This window comes from Salvelinus fontinalis, chromosome 3 (assembly GCF_029448725.1).
Source record: "Salvelinus fontinalis isolate EN_2023a chromosome 3, ASM2944872v1, whole genome shotgun sequence".
Classification (NCBI taxonomy): Eukaryota; Metazoa; Chordata; class Actinopteri; order Salmoniformes; family Salmonidae; genus Salvelinus; species Salvelinus fontinalis.
Window position 1 is genome coordinate 4,551,053 of NC_074667.1, and position 17,598 is coordinate 4,568,650.

The window sequence follows — 17,598 nt, forward strand, 5'->3', positions numbered from 1 at the left end:
CGTTTACAAACAAATATCTGGATGGTGAAATTTGCTAAGTCAGTAAACTACGCTGTACAGCAGACTGTATTATGGTGCAATCTAATCAGCTCTCTGGCATGAGTCATAAAACACAAATTCAAGATGGAGCCAGACGTCTGAAGCACATGGGCTCAAAAATGAAACAAATGCACCATTTATTGTGTATTTCCTCACATCTACCTTTCTGTCAGAGGATTCAGAGCATCGGTGTTTTTCAGACATTTACAACATCAGTGTTTAACAGTTGAACATGTTCAGCAGTTTATCTTAGGCATCTTACACATTGGCACGATGTCGTTTCTAGCTGTCGCATTTATTCTGGGGGGTGGGAAAGCATGTGGCAAAGATAAACCAGGAAGGAGGAGAAGGAGTAGGCAGGGAAACTAGAGACAACATGGAGACGGAGCAGGCAGGGAAACTAGAGAAAACATGAAGGATTCAGGCCCTGTCTACTCACCAGCACACACAAAGAGACAGACAAGACAGGTCCCTGTGCACGACACCACGATCCATGGAATTTGAACACTGAATACAGATGCCACACTACCACTACAAACAGAATATACTTTCAGTATATTAGTCTGCAGCACACTATCAGGCATTGATATCCATAGGGTTTAGTAAAAAAATATATTGAATTCTGTTTTTGTTAATTAGTCTACTGTTGATACGGTCCCAAACTGTTTTGAATTTCATTTTCTAGATATTTTTTTGTGGATTTTGCCTTTTAGTGCCAAATTGTTTATCATAGCCATTCCATTTTTGAATATTATAAGCGATCTCAACTTTTTTCACAATGTATATTCAGTATTATTTGTATGTAAGCAACACAACTGTCCCAGAAGTTTGTGGTTAGCTAGGGTTACATAAGTTGCTGTTGCTTGGAAGGTATTTTTTTTATATCTCAATATAACAACACGACAGATGCATTGTCATTTTCATCAGTGATGCTTCTGTTTTTGTGCCTCACATGTCTAACCCAATTCAGTCAAAATCTGACAGGAGAGAAAGAAAGGACAGAGCGAGAGAGATCTGGCATTGAGGTGGCAACACACAAAGCAAATATTGTTCTTTCTCCGATCAACAGAGGAATACAAGAGCTACCATACAATCTTAGGAAAAAAAAGGTGCTATCTAGAACCTAAAAGGGTTCTTCGGCGGTCCCCATAGGTGAACCCTTTGAGGAACCCTTTTTGGTTCCAGGTACACCCTATTTGGTTCCATGTAGAACCCTCTGGGGAACAGGTTCTACATGGAGCCAAAAAGGGTTCTCCTATGGGGACAGCTGAAGAACCCTTTTGGAAACCTTTTTTCTAAGAGTGTATTGTACTAGTACCTTTACTGGTCTCTTATATTACCATTAATCCCTATAGGCAATGCCGTTGATGGTACTATTCTCTGGTGAGATGCCATCCAACTCTGTACATAGCTTGTCCAGCTAAATAAAAAAATGAAATTATGACAAAATGTAAAAGTGCAAACACTATCCTACAAACTACATTGAACTAAAATATAAAAAGCAACATGTAAAGTGTTGGTCCTATGTTTCATGAAACATTCCATTCGAGCTTATTTCTCTCAAATGTTGTGCACAAATGTGTTTACATCCCTGTTAGTGAGCCTTTCACCCTTGCCAAGATGATCCATCCACCTGACAGGTGTGGCATATCAAAAAAACTGAAACTGATTAAACAGCATGATCATTACACAGGTGCACCTTGTGCTGGGGACAATAAAAGGCCACTCTAAAATGTGCAATTTTGTCACGTAACACAATGACACAGATGTCTCAATTTCTCCAACGTCGTTTTAGAGAATTTGGCAGTACATCCAACCGGACTAAAAACTGCAGACCATGTGTAAGCCAGCCCAGGACCTCCACATCTGACTTCTTCTCTGTGAGATTGTCTGAGACCAGCCACCTGGACAGCTGTAATAAAGCCCTTTAGAACGGAAAATTGAAATTGTTACATGTTGCGTTTATATTTGTATTCAGTATATTATTATGTTTGTATGTCAGCATAATTGATTAAATTCAATTGAATCTTTTGTCTTTGTGCAAATGGTTTGGTAGTCAAAATTATTTTCCGAATCACATTCAACATTCACAAAAGTGCATTTTTTGTGGGATTGCGTCCCCCGTATTGTTTAAACACTTATCGTCTCGGGGAATTATCCGCATTTGTATAAACACTATTTCAAACGTGTTATCTGCTTTCACAATCTCTTCATCCAGAGATGCCACTGTAGGCAACAGCTCTGCAGACCTTGGGTAATTTCGCATGAGACAACCAGTCGAGGTTTTTACAGATATGAAGTGAATAGATATGCTTGTAGTCAGTTCTGTCGGCCGACCTTGACCTTAGACAAAGCTGGAGGGATGTGTGCGTTATGTGGAAAGACTGGACGGTTTTGCTTTGAGCTCCTCTCGCCATCTTCTGCATACTATTGTATTTTTTCTATTTGATTGCAAGTAAATCAAGCCACGGACAATCAAGCACTGCTGGTACAGTATGTTTAAAGCCTAGAGTCCTCTGCCTTGCTATCCTACATTGATAAGCTTTAATGTCAATGGCAAAGTCATTTCGAGATGAAACCCGCCTTGATTGCCCCTTCTGTGAGCTAAATCATAATGGGCAGGGTATAAGACATAGGAAGCGCAGTGCTAGGAAAGGGACTACTCTGAGGCACCATCAGTTACCTAAGTTCACTAAAAGCTCAGTTTCTTGATTCTTTGATCTCTCTGATTTAAATGGGATGGTTATGGGTGTTCTTGGCACCCCTGGTGGTGATGACCAGCGGACAGTGGCAGATGGCCCCAGGGGGAGGTCTCGGTGACGTAGCCACAGGGTTGGGCCATCTGGCATGGGGAGGGCTACCTGCCTTGGGTCCTTGCGTCGGGGCCATGAGCACCTGGCAAACCTGGCATAGTAGGATCTGGCAGGCCGCCAGAGGAGGAAAGAGTCCACTTGATTTGGATGGCACATCCCAGTATGGCACCATCTGACTGGAATGGTACCAAGTAGAGAGGGAAGGTCAAAGGTGACTTCCTACTGGTTGCCGGTGTACATATGCCTCTGTATTTCTCTGTTAAAAAGGGGAATATCACATAAAAGTTGGAATTGGAAGCATTGAATGGAGAGACTAAGAATGGACCATTGTATGTGTAGGAGTGATTTCATTTCCAAAGACCTAAGTTATAATCATATTGGTTGTTAGAAGTAATTATTATGGTTTAATGTCTGCTAGCACAGGCTTTTAACTTAGATTCAAAAGTTCCCCTAATTAGATCATTACTTGATTAAAAAGTAGATGTTAATTAGCAGCGTGTGAAAAAACATCTTAACCAGTTGTCAAATTGAAAATGACAAAATGACGTGTGATTATGGTTCAGTAAGTCAGCTTTTATAGAATTAAATGAAAATGGATGTAATCTTCTTTAACTGTTGAAATTACAAAATGACTTGAAATTACCATAATTATATTACAACGGTGAATAGCAATAAGGTTTTATAATACAGTGGTTGTGTAAATTGATCCAAGAAAGAGCATGAAACAGACTTGGTGATGTATATTGTTAAAATTACTGAAAATATTGGTCTGGTTTTGCCTCTTAAACATTCCTAGAAAAGATAGTCATTGAAGCACTCACCCCGAGTACCAAACAAAGAAACACTCCAGATGTTTGGTGTTTTCCTCAATCAAAATAAAGGCCGGATCCCATTAAAAAAAAACACAATTTAAATATCAAAAGGCCCACCTGCTTTAGAAAAACCCCACCTATGTATAATGAATAAATGACTGATTCATGAATAATGGAATGTACAAACAAACTCCTTTCGATCCTCCACCTCTGCGTTGGAGGCAGTTGGGAGGTAATACAGTGTTGCACCACCAGGGCTCCCATGAGCCCCCTATCTGGCAGGTTGAAATTACGTCCCTTCTCTATCGCATCTCATGCTAAAATAATCTAATACAGTATCACCTAATCTCACAAGAGGACTCACTCAAGCTTCCTCCATGAAGGTCTTTGGGAAAGAGTGAAGGTAGATATCCCTATTACCCCTGTCTCTCTAATCTCTCCCATCCATCTGGAGCATCTTGGCAGTACAAAGAAGTATGAAACGGGTAATACACAGAGAAAGAACTAAATTGACCAAGACCGCCAGACGTTGTATCTAGTCTTGGGGGATTTCTTTTGAACTCCATGTCGACGAAGAGGGCTGAGAATTCATCTCTGTCTGAATGGTAGAAGCCTTTATTTAGGCTCGGTGAACCCCAGGAGCATATCGCTGCTGAGTGGATGAACTAATTAAGCCCCTGTTTCCTGGTACACCAATCGAAAGCCCAGAAATACTAATGAGCTAAGCCCCGCTGTAGTCAGACACTATCAATCAACCGCCACCTGCACTCCCACTGTCCCCTCTACAACTTTACATTGAAATGACACACCAAAAAAAGCATCCCTTTTAATGCAACTATATTTGAGGCACATTTAATATGTAACAACATTTAGATGCAGGAAATCAGATTGGTGAGATGGGGATGACCGTGAGGTTGGTGAATAATGGTGATTAGCCCGTGGTGATGGGATTCAAAGCCACTGAACACCTACGGGTCAATTACACACATGGGGACAATGATCAGGAAAAACAACAGGAGAAACAGACATCCACATATGGTCTCTAGTCTATGAGAATAGAGATTAAAGACTAAGTCCAGTCAGGATGCCTCTACCGTAGCCTAGCCTATGTGTGGTGTCAAAACCGTCACTTTGGTGGCAGCTAATGGAGACCGACGGTTGACTGTTGGCTCCGGGAGCTGCGACATTGAGAGCGGACCGATCAAAGCTTCATCTGAAGGCTACATGGTAATTCGGCAGTGATGAGGCCTGTTGAGGTAAACGCATTTGGATGCGGGTAGTTGTGGCAGGCAGATGTGGCAGGTAGTATCTCCAGATGTCTTCATCAGTCTCCGACGTGTCTTTCAATGAGGTTTCACACAGATGGGAGCTGCCAAAAGCACCAGGCTTATCTCTGCCAATTTCATTTAAACCATTCCTTACTTCAAAGACCAAAATGGCCGCCCGGTTTCCAGGTCTACCAAATTCGGTGGGAACCGGTTCAAGGCACATATCAGAATGCAAAAAAAGCTTTACAAGCCCAGTCAGTCTCAGATTTCTCACACCAAAAAAAAATGGTAAACTAATTTACTGAACAAACAATATCTTACTGTGTAAACAATGAGATTAGATATCGGTTTGTTTTTGCGCCTCAAAGTTATGTATATTTTCATATGCACGCACCAGCTTAGAGATTCAAAGGAATTAACATTTTCTGGGCATGATTTATTTAACATATTAATTCACACCTGCCTTTGATATGTCTCTCACCTTATCAAGACAGGGGGCCCTTCCTCTCCACACTCACAGCTGTTTGATGTTGCATTCTAGGGAAGGTTTTTTTCTTCCATAAATCCTCATTTAATATTAATACCTCTATTCAATCTGCTAATAGGGCCACCACTCACCTGACTAGAATATCCAAAGCTACCAAGGGAAGAATTGAGTCCTTACAGGTTCACAAAAGGACAGCTGAAAGTGTTACTTCTTCACAGTCCAATCTGCAATATTCTCAAGGGAATATTGTATACTGTAACGTGCTTCCTCCTTCTCCTCATCCGAAGAGGAGTAGCAAGGATTTGACCAAAATGCAGCGGGTTGTGAATACATAATGAACTTTATTTAACAAGACGAAACTAAACACACGAAGAACACTTGATAATTTTACAAAATAACAAAACGAACTAGACAGACCTAAACTACGAACTTACATGAAACGAAGAACACATGAACAGGAACGACCGAACGAGACGAGACAGTACCATGTGGTGCAATAAACACAGACACAGCGACAATCACCCACCAACAAACAGTGAGAACAACCTACCTTAATATGACTCTCAATTAGAGGAAAACGCAAAACACCTGCCTCTAATTAAGAGCCATACCAGGCAACCCAAAACCAACATAGAAACAGAAAACATAGACTGCCCACCCAAATCTCACGCCCTGACCATCACACACATACAAAACAACAGAAAACAGGTCAGGAACGTGACATATACTGAAATTGTAAGTAGAGTTAGTCCAATATCTATGTTGCCAAGGGAATATAGACTGAAATGATCAGTAGAGTGTGAACAGTCGGCAATGCGTGCCAGGTACAGCCGATGTGCGTTTTCATCTAACATCAGATAGGATGTCATTTACATACCATAAAAGATTGAGTTGAATTTGTTCACAAAAAAAAGGTTAATTCTACAAATAAATCATCATGTTCATTTGTTTATTCTACCTATGCATATTCATCCTTTCCCTTCTTCACTTTAAGAGCTAAGATCAACTAAATTAACAAGTTTCATTCTTCAGTTCATTTCCTCTTTTCTAATCGGGCTTTATTCACTGACACAATCCAGTATTGAACTGTAGTAAATACTGTAACCAACAGCAGGTACTCAATTATTTTTGTGTGCAACCACAACACTGGTAAACCTTTTTCCAGTTGTTTAATGTTGTCAGTGGGTAGCGGCGGAAGCGGGCAACTAGAATTCTCAGTTTGTTCTGGGCAAAAGCGAGCTGCATGTTTAATAACATTTAGGGGGAATTTCAATTACACATGTAAGGTTGATTTGTCTCTCGCTCTCCCGTGCAGCTGGAAAAATATTGTGTGGACTTAATTAACCAGTGCAATATAAAAATAAAAACTTTTTAAACAGGTGACAAAAATAAAAACTGTATATATGTTCTATATAATAGCATTGTCATTTCTCAGCCCACGGTTAAAAAGAAGCCCTGAGCAGAAGTTGATGCAGAGCCAAGTCACGTACAGAGGGGAATGTATAGATATTAATGTCACAGTAATCCTATCTGTCCTCATAGAAAGAGGCGTTGTAAAGCACTCCTCTAGGTCGTCCGTCGTAATTTAATAAAACTACCTCCAGTGGGTGTGGTAGAAAAAGGAGGAGAACTTCGCCGTTCGCTTTTTGGTTTTGAATCTGAAAGTCCCTTGTATTGTGAGATGTCGGTTTTCCAGAGCGTAAGTGGGGCAAAAACAAGGTTCATCTCGAGTTTGATTTTGTCGCAGTGCCCATAGACGGCCCCAGACATAACCAGACACTTATTGAAAGGAGAAACACATGTTGGCTGATGGTTCCTAAGGAGAGCAAATGCCATTCTATATTTTGTGGGGGTGGGTTACCATTCTCGGTCTCCTTGCTTTATCTGAACCTGGTCAATTAACTGGAGCCAGTCATCTCATCCCACCTCATCTCTTTCACCCCATCTGCCTCCCCAGCCTTTCTTCATTGAAAAAAATAAATAATTTTTATCTTCGCTTTCAGCCATACTCCTCGGGGTCACAGATTGCCTGGCATTCAATTTGTGCCACATACAATTCTGCACCTGATCAGTGCGGAGATGTGCCTAGATGGGACTGTCTGGCTGCCTAAAGAGGACATCCGACTGTCTTTCAATAGCTGCCAACAATCATCCTTGTCAATCTGAATGGCGAAAGGGGACACGAGCTGCTACGAGCTCCGAGGAAACTACTAATGTGTACACACTCTGTGCACGGCGATTCATCCCAATTCACTCCTATTTGCCTGAGATTAAGAGGAGAGAGGAGACGACTAGCTGGAAACTGAACCCATTCTGACATCTTGATGTAGGGCCTACTGTATGTGTCTGGAGGAGTGTGTTGCAACACAACCTATTCCATAAACTTTCATCTTGTTTCTTTTCCATCCGTCTCGATCTTTCTGTAGCCTTTTACTGAAGGGACATAATCATCAGATCTGGAATCACACAGCTGTTCCCGTGGATTGCTTTACAAAGCTGTCGTTCAAACGCCTTATCTCGCGACTGGGGGAAATGTTGCTGGATGGACGTATAAAACGTTCAATTTCTCGATGTGATTAGCGAGATAGACGTGGAAAAGTGGCTCGATGTATCAAAATGTTCCTCATGCTGTATCAAATGTCCAAAATGTCAATGGGATTAGCACGATGCGTGAGTATATGTACGGTCCAGATACTCAACCATCCTCCTACTGGGAGGTTGGAACCTCTACTATTTCTGTCCAGCTCTGGTTAAAGGACAAACTCCACTTACTGGAGCTATAAACAAGAGTAGCTCATCTCACCGAAAAAGTGGCTAGGCCTCGAATGTGAAACTCAACATTTACAATCAAATCTGAAACGATAAATAATACATCTGACCAAACAAATCTAATATAAAAACTCTGCACTGGGTCCCATTCTATTCCATATGGAGAGCAGAGACGTAAGCACACACAAGATAATCAACTCAATAACATGGCAATCAAGGAAATCCAACACTTGAGATACACAAAATGCATTTTCTGTTTCCCTGCTCAAGTAATTGTAAGAATATTGAGTGAATGATCAACAATGATTCATCTTTTCCGTGCCTTTTTGCAGTTTTGAAACAGGTGTGGACATCAACAGTATCCACATTATAGTGAACACATAACTTTTCTACCAGAAGTCAACAGGGTTTTTGTTTTAAAGTAGTCTAACCTGATGCAACCATAACACCCATCACAACAAATATACATATTACTATTTCCTACTCATTGACAAGTACTTTAGCATTTTCCTGAAACACCTGCAGAAGGAAAAACCTGATTCATAATTCAGTCATTCTGATTAACCCCTTCCATATTTGAGTCATCCTCAGAGGTCTCCCTACTCTTCAGTATATACATAAATCATAGGCCGATATCCGAACAGTGAAGAATTCTCACAGAGACTGATCGTGTTCCACCTTGAAGCCAGGCCTTTGCACCGCGCATCAATGCACCTCTAATGGCATGGCCCTGCTAAGCACACCTCTCATCTCTCCCACACAGCACCCACACACACACACACACACACACACACACACACACACACACACACACACACACACACACAGCCAGGCAGCCAGCTCCTCAATCACCATCACTCCCATCATCATGTCCATCTCCGTCTGCCTAAGTGTGTATGTGTGCATGTGAGATGGCTATAAATATATGCCACAACTGAGCAGGAGAGGTGAACCAGAGAGGATAATATACCATTACCACCACCACCACCACCTGCCTGGTATATGACGTGTCACTGGATATTATGAAGAGGGAATCCATCCAGATGGGTGATGTGCTGAGAGGGAGAACTAGCACTTGTATGACTGCACCACTGACTGTTATTTGAGTGCGAGTTAGTTATCCGAATGAACCGACATTTGTCAAAAGGTAAACTAGGGGTACTTTCAAAAAGGAATATGACAAATGTTTTGTTGTTCATTTCAGCTGAATTGGCTGGTGAAAATTATAAAATGTGTAAACATATTCAAAATGAATGGGTTTGAATTAAATGAATTGTATAGTTAATGACAGATAAGATAGATAAGTATATTTTATAGCAGTAATGTGCTCCAATGGCTTCCCATCCCTGCTGCCCAACATCTTGACACCAAACCATGCATGTAAAACCCAATTATTTCACCTACAATCCCCTGGAAAGAGCATAGCATTACACTGATAAACATTGAAATTGAACTACCAGCTTTTACAGCCCCGCAATCTATTTACCCCCAAGCTCTCAGCAAGCATCATCTACCAGTTGGCTTTTACTTGATTCAATCTCTATTGGTAAATAACTAATCTACTTCACTTAACACTATAGGGACCTTGAATATTGTCCAGGGCAAGCAAACATGAAAGATGATGAAATCATCAAAATATGACTGCGACAGGATCCAATAGTGAGTGGAGGAGGGTGGAAGGCAGGGGAAAAGGGCACTTACTGAAATGAAGTGTGCACTCCTGAGGCCTCCTAGGGTGGGATTAGAGTGCTACCCAGGTACATTACTTATAAACTCGTTTTTATTATTTGTCCATGCATGCAGAGTCTGGGGCTCTATAACAACAAGGAAAGCTGACGCTTTCAATATCGCTACTAGATTTTGTTACGGTTTTCCAACTCAGGCCGTCTTTATTATTTGTCAATAATCCTCTGGAAGTTGTCTGAGAAAGAAAAGTGAGAAGCGAAGAGCAAACCTGGGCCTGGTGGGTTTTGTTTACAGGCAAACGAGGGAGGGCCGTGTTAGCCAGACCGGTAAATAAACGCTGGCTAGTGGACCGTGACCGTCTCCGCGGGCCCGCTGCCTGATCAGTGCCTGACCCAGCACATACCCTGCGGCTCAATTATCCCAGACAGTTACAGACACCAGAGTTAACTCTCCCAACAGTGGGGGGGGGGGGGACAGAGCTTGGGAAATGTTCGCCAGTAAGATAAGCCAATCATATGGCATTGATACAGTAGTTATCACAAGATTTTATTTGTATAGACAGACATACATATTAGTGTGTACAGTACCACAACCAACTATTGAATGTAGTACATTATGACAAATATTTGTATCTATTATAGAATATGACCAGATATTTACCAGTTGCTCAGTACTATCATTAGCCCCTTAGCCACTGTAGTTCAGAGGGAATCCCATTGCAATGCAAGTAAATGTGTTTCTATCACTACTTCCTTTCGGAGATGGGGGATAATTGAAAGAGTGGATTGCACTGCGCCTTTGTTAGGCTGCTGTTATTTTTGTTCGTATTCAAGTGATATCACTCTGTGACTCACTGTTTTGTACATGGGAGTTGGGGTGTGAGGAGTGGGAATACAGGAACAGCACAGTTGGTGGTGCAGGATAATAATAAAGTGCCAAATGACTGGAAAGAAATAGCTACAGAAAACACAAACTCCTCTCTGGCCATTTCTGCCAGGGCCAATGAATATGTAATAGTACATTTCAATGGTGGGTGTTCTCTTGTTTAACTGCTGTGGCCCTGATTGTGTGGGTCTGTCAGTTTAGCATACGGCTCATTTAAATTGCCTGTTTGATTTTCAGCCATCTTGGATAACAGGTTGTAAATGTGCTTGGTTTAACACGACTGGCTCCGCCGTGGCCACTACTGCAAGCGGGAGCCGTTGACACCATCAAATTGTTGGAAAACGAGCAAATTACAGAACATTTGATGTGTTAGAAAAACAGAGATCTTTGTTTGAAAGAGGACTTTCTTCTTTTTTTGCTGTCAATGTGCCTTCACTGCTGTACAAGACAACTGCTGTACAGAACCATAAATAGATTCCCTCAACACATAGGAACAGCCAGAGTGAGACTGTCGTCAAACCGAGACAGCTGGTGTGAGCTGGTTTCGCACAACACACTTCTCCACCAACTTTGTGATCAACTCACTCACTAATTGGCAACAAAAACTTTTGATTTTCTTCTTCTGTTCGGCTCAAAAAGAAACTTCTCTGACAAATGCTTTTGTTTCGAAGTATGTTTGATCATTGTATGGCTAAAAACTCATTTCATTTTTAGCATGGGTTTTGTCTTAAGAACTGCCTCAACTGGGAAAATGGAATCAGAGTATGGCTCCTAGCTTGGTTCAAGTCTGGCTTTGGTTCTGGTTCATTGATTCTATGACTCAGACCTGGGTTCATGGAATCCCAGATGGGCGGGGTTGGCACTTTTGGGACTATTCCATTGGTTCCATTGCACCAGGCAAGCTCAGTCAAGCACAGCTGAAGTATTTGACAGAAAACAAATACTATTTAAACCCAGATCTGCCCTGACTAAAGTGAAGACGTTTCTGAGCAATACTGATACTGAGGAGTAGTGTGGCAGCATGAATTCAAAGAAGAAGCTTCAACGCTATGTTGGCCCAATCTCAAATGGACCCCTAAGCCCTACACCCTATGCACTTGTGGAGATCCGAGAGAACTTGATTGTTGTAAGCAACGTAGTTTAAACATCTACCTAACCTATCAGATCTCCACAAGTGGTTTTAAGGCGAAGGGCTTAGGGGTCGATTTGGCATTGGGCCGTTGACTTCCATACCACCCAATCCATATTAATACCCATGATGCATGTGGGCACATTCTATATCTTCCCGAGGCAGTCCAAAGATGCGGAGTAAACTTGTTACATGGATTGACTGTGCCAGGCTGCATCTTGTTATCTTGAGTGACAAGCAAAGTATTTAATGCCCTGACATTTCAATAATGTAAATATGCAGTCTCCTGGCACACTTTTATGTGCATGCGAGGAATATGCCAGTGCCACATATCCCCCGTCGGGACTCTGGTGTGTTTGCTGTAACCTTTCCATGAGATTTAAAATCCCAAGCTTGTCCCAATGTCTCTCCAAACAATGATCAGAATGTACAAATTATCTCAGCTCCTTTTTGAGGCAAACATTTGAATCATCCATCATCTACATGTAGAATCATACAGTATTTAACACACACACACCTCCCATCTCTTCATCTCCTCTACTGCATGACTCCATCACTTAATCCACCACTGTCTACTGGGCTATTATGAGAAGGCATATTCCTTCATATTCCAATCTGGCACAAACACACACACACAGCATATGGGATTATTAATACCCGTAACTATACAAATGCCCAATAGGTTAGATATACAGCAGCAGCACACATCCCATAAAAAGACAGACAGACACAGACACTTCCATTTCTGCTCCACGAAGCATTGTCAACTCATCTGTTTATTTGCACTTGTGCTCAGATGTGAAAATTCTAAGAGTCTCTATTTGTTTCTGCATACAGCAACAACTCTACATATTTAATGCAGGAGATCTATTCTTGCTCATTACAAAGTTGCTTGCGTCACAAGTGAGAAGAGAGGGGGGAATTGTTTCACAGTTGCACACAATTAGAACCCAATCTATTCATATCACAAAACAGCACAGGTTCCATATGGCTATATGGGGGTGATGCTGCTGGGCAATTCCATGGTAACAGAATTATGCTGAGCCTCAAATCTTTCTATTCAAATGTATGTCAAACAAAAAACATTGTTTTCAAAGTTCAACAAACCAACAAATTTACTGGAAGAACTGTGCAGATGCAAAGTTTGGTAACATAATTTGTCAAATCTCCCTTCATTTTTTAATGGGTCCACGTTTTCCCCCCAAAACGTAAATATCTACTGCGAATTAAGATTCAACGATGTCTGCAGAAAGAATGGGGTGTCAGCTATGACATGACACATTGGCTGTCTTCGAATACCCATACCAACATACTGTAAACGTAATGAGTATATACACTACATACTATTAGTTCCTTTTAGTATACTGTAAACTAAAGGTATCCTTTCAGTTGAGCATTCTAGATCTAAGCCTGTCTACCGAAAGTTGATTCTCTTGCTAGCTTGTTAGCATAAATTACTAGCTAGACATTTTTGTCCATTCGTAAATTCTGAGCGTTCAGAGCGCACACTGGCCAAGGGGTAGGGTTGATCCAAGCATTCTGGCCATCACAACGGCACTGCAGTCAAGCACACAAGCTAACCGGCTAGCTACTTCCAGAGACAAATGAGAAAACACCTCTCTGACCATTTTCCTCCTCGCCACAGCAGAGCTGGTTGGGCTGTTGTCATGTTATCCAGAGAGTTGGTGACTGTAACTGTCCTGCTGGCAAAAATTTCATTTTGCTTTTTTGCTGATGTTTACTGACACCGGCCATATTCAACAGGTGTTGAGCGGTCGTAAATTCATCAGTTATTCTCGCTCTGGTACACTCAGACGGGAGTGCTCTGAAATCGGAGTAGATAGCCAGAGCGAATTTATGTCCACTCGAGAACTCACAACGACTCTACCACTTAGCTAAAAATGACGTGAATAATCAAGTCAAACGTTGGGTAGTTAGTTAGCAAGCATATAGTTAATATACTGGCAAGTTTGATGTATTAGTAGCCCATGAACGAGGTAGCCATCTAACATATCGGTAGTACCTACTGGTGTAATGATATGCGGTTCGAAAGGATAGAGTGGCCAACACATTGTCAGCCAACATAATGTGTAGCTTAACTTACTTGAAAAGGCATTACTTTATTACATTGCTCAACATTTGTCATAATTAGTTAAAGCAATTAATTTTATCCGCTCTGGTTGGACTTCAGCTGCATATTTTCCAGCAATTTTCTTCAAATCTGAAAATGGTTGTAAAGCCATGCCCATTTCCTGAAGAATTGCATTATGGGCCCTAAAAGTACAGAAAAAAAGTGTCCACTGCGTGTATACTTCATATTTTGATGAATGTAGTACAACATCTGGGAACTTTTGGCATACTAACTCTATCCATAATATGACCAATAAGCATACTACATTCTCAATTTACATCACAAATAGTATGGTTAGTACGAGTATTCAAACAGCTATTGACTTGAATTTAGACACAGTAACAGAATGACAGTAATGGAATTTCGTCATGGGTCCCTTGGTATAACTCTACACACTGGCTATTATTTTTATGAGCTCTGCCCCCAAATAAAACCATATTTGGTTGGTCCAGACTGGACAAAATCTGAACCAATCATAGATGTCTATGTTTCACAAGTTTGGACATCAAAGTTCAGCACAGTACAGCACAGAACAGTTCATTACACTACAGTATAGAGTAGAGTTCAGTACAGTAGAGTGCGTTAGCGCTGGGTAGGAACAAAAATGGGCACCACTGTGTATTAGGAAACCCTCGACAAGAGACTAGGATGACCATTTAACTACTGCTTCAGAAGAAATAGGTCATACTGTTGTTGTATTTGATATCCCTCCACCTCAAATGCATAAGGTCACACTTTGGAAGTTGGTTTTTCAAGCCCCCTCAGAAACACTGGGGGCATGAGAGCTGGTGATGTGTTTAAATGAAATCAGTTTCGTTACAGACAGGACTAAGTGCGGGTAATGAGGAATGGGGAAAAGGGTCAGAGATTCTCTCTGAGAAGCATGGGGAAACTGTCTCATATAAGCAACAGCTGAGGCGATTGTGTTTTCTGTCTTGAGTGTCTCTGCCATGATTTTGCCATGATTTGTTCAGATGATTGTTCAGTCACTTGATGATATCACTTAACAACAAAAGTGATGCATGTCGAATAGGCTTTGGCAATTATACTGGGGATGACAACACACAGACTGTTGCCTCGGAATGAATCCCACACTCTATGCGCGCGCGCGCACACACACACACACACACTCACTCACACACACACCTTTCGTAGGCCTAATTTATTGGCAATTTCACGAAAGTCAAACTGATGGCTACATTTTCTCTCCGTTGATGCGCTGCGTGAATGCGCACATAAAATAATATTTGGTCTAAGACAACTGTACAAGTATTCACTTACACTGCTATTTTGCCCAGACCAGTGCACCATGGCTTGGTTGTGAGCGGAATCTCCGGTCAAAGCGAAGGTTGAACTGGTGAGTTTGAGTTCGTCCTGCCTCGAACTGGCCGCTCTCCTGTCCTCGTTGCTCCATCGCAATTCGGACCGTGTCACTCTGCTGCGCCCAGCCGGTGAGGTGATGCCCTCTCGAGAGTAACTCAGAGGCAGCGTCTCCCTTCTCTTGGGTGAGCCGGAGGACTTCACTTTATCGTCCCCAATATTAGCTCTCGGGCTGTTCCTACGAACTCGGTGCTTGTGTGTGATGCCGGGAATTAAATCTGCGCGAGCCTTCCCGACATCTGTATTTCCTGCATGAAGGTTCATTTTCAGGTTGGAAACTTTGTACTCACCGCGCGGGGTGAATTTTCTCTGTTTACCACCACCGTAGTGCATTCCTCCATCGAGTAGTGCGTTTTTGGAACGGAACGGCATGTCAGTATTCCGTTTACGCCTTGAGTAGATGTATTTCCCCTGGATGCATTCATCGGACCCAGCTGCGCAACCAAGCTGCTGAGTTTCGGCACTTGCAGAATTTAAACTCCGTGAAGCAGTTGCCCCGTCTCCATTTCCAATAACTTCCTCTCCGTACCCTGTTGCGAATTCTCGTGTGTCAGTTTTAAGCAGTAATTCCTTAATACGCCCCTTATCTCCCGGCTGACATGATCTGCAAGTTAGCTCTGATTTAGCGGCTAGAAAGAAATATATGATTATCAAAAGCATAAACCAAAAAACGTTATTGTGCCAAATAGGGCATAATCTGACAACCCTCTCCATAGCTGGTGGCAAAGAAAGATGCTCAGTCTGGATACAATAGTTTTTTTTTTTACTCTCTTCCCTTTGTGACTGTAATTGATGTTAAGCAACGGAACTCCTCGCAAATTGTGGCTCGTCCAATTGTTCTGCAGTGTTAAAAAGTGCTACTCGGCGAAGTGGTCCCAGATGAAGGATTTGATCGAATGAAGCCCTGCGCGCGCGGGGGAGGAGCTGGCTGAATCCAGGGAAAAGATAGGCGAGATTTCTTCTTGCGTCTGTGTTTTTTCCCCTCACCAAGAACGACCCGTTAATAATTTCGCATTAAATAATTTGTTAGCATTTATCGTACGTATGTAATCTTATTCGCTCTCTTTTTAAATACTATTGCTTATATGATTCCTTTGTCAATGTTGTTGGCTATTACTATGGTCTTGTTAACAATATCCCTAACAGCTGTAGATTCCATCTACCAGTAGCTAGGCCTACTGTGCATAAGAGTCAACTGCTCAATCACATTTCTCAGAAGATGAAAGATAATGGTTATATTCATTATGAATCTGTCTAATTGCTTTAAAGTTAAAGTCGTGATATTGTCCTTAGGGAGAGGGGGTGTTCTGAAATTAGAAAATATTAATTAAACTCCCATTATGCATAATGTCACGGATCACAGAGGTATGATGTATTAAGCAATCATTAAGATTTAAATACCCTCTATATGGGCATGACAATTATTATAGAATATAAACTGTAGATCACATGTATCAAACTCATTCCATAGGGCCGAGGGTCTACGGGTTTTCGCTCCACCCTTGTACTTGACTGATGAATTAAGGTCACAAATGAGTAATGAACTCCCCTCACTTGGTTGTCTAGTTCTTTGTTGAAAGGAACAACCAAAAAACCCGCAGAGACGCGGCCCTCCGTGGAATGAGTTTGACACCACTGCTTTAGATTGTCTCTCTACATGTGATGTGAGAACATCATAAGCAATGTGAGGTCGTTCACTAGCCTACATGATACATCCGACATCCGTTCACTGGGACTTGCTAGAACGTGCCTCCGTGCCAAATTGACGCCGTCAATATTTTTTTATCTGAAAATGTTTCAGAACGTGAGAGATGCCACCAGTGAACAACACTGAAGTAAACATATAGCCTAGGTACGGTTATCGTAATTAGATACTGTTATGTTATCTTCACACATCAGAAAGAAGAGTATTACCATTTTAAAAGGCATGGGTCCCTAGACTGTGCAAACGGTCAATGTCAGGAACCGGGGGGGAAACACAAACACGCCGGAAATGTAGCTGTTTGTTTTTCTCTGCCTTTTAATGACGTGATACGCTATGTATTATGTATGCGATAATTGTTGCGCTGATGAGCATTTAAATGCGTAGAGGGAAATGCAAATGAGCACAAATCACTTTGATAGTTGTTTTTTTCTTAATATTCAGAACATAAAGAGTTGTTGATACAATAAATGGAGATATATAAATATGGATTTTCT

General features: G+C 41.6%; 1 protein-coding gene across 3 annotated transcripts in view; it reads right to left on the reverse strand.

Annotated features, from left to right (window-relative positions):
• Positions 1-16,327, reverse strand: part of LOC129836223 (VPS10 domain-containing receptor SorCS1-like) — a 142,987-nt gene extending 126,660 nt beyond the window's left edge. The window contains exon 1 of one of the 3 annotated variants that reach the window (XM_055902096.1): positions 15,301-16,325. In XM_055902096.1, the coding sequence (XP_055758071.1) occupies positions 15,301-16,113 (813 nt within the window). In that variant the 5' untranslated portion in view covers positions 16,114-16,325. Of the gene's footprint in view, positions 1-15,300 lie in introns of all 3 variants that reach the window. The other 2 variants (XM_055902105.1, XM_055902114.1) reach the window with 2 other exon arrangements.
• Between the last annotated feature and the right edge of the window lie 1,271 nt (positions 16,328-17,598).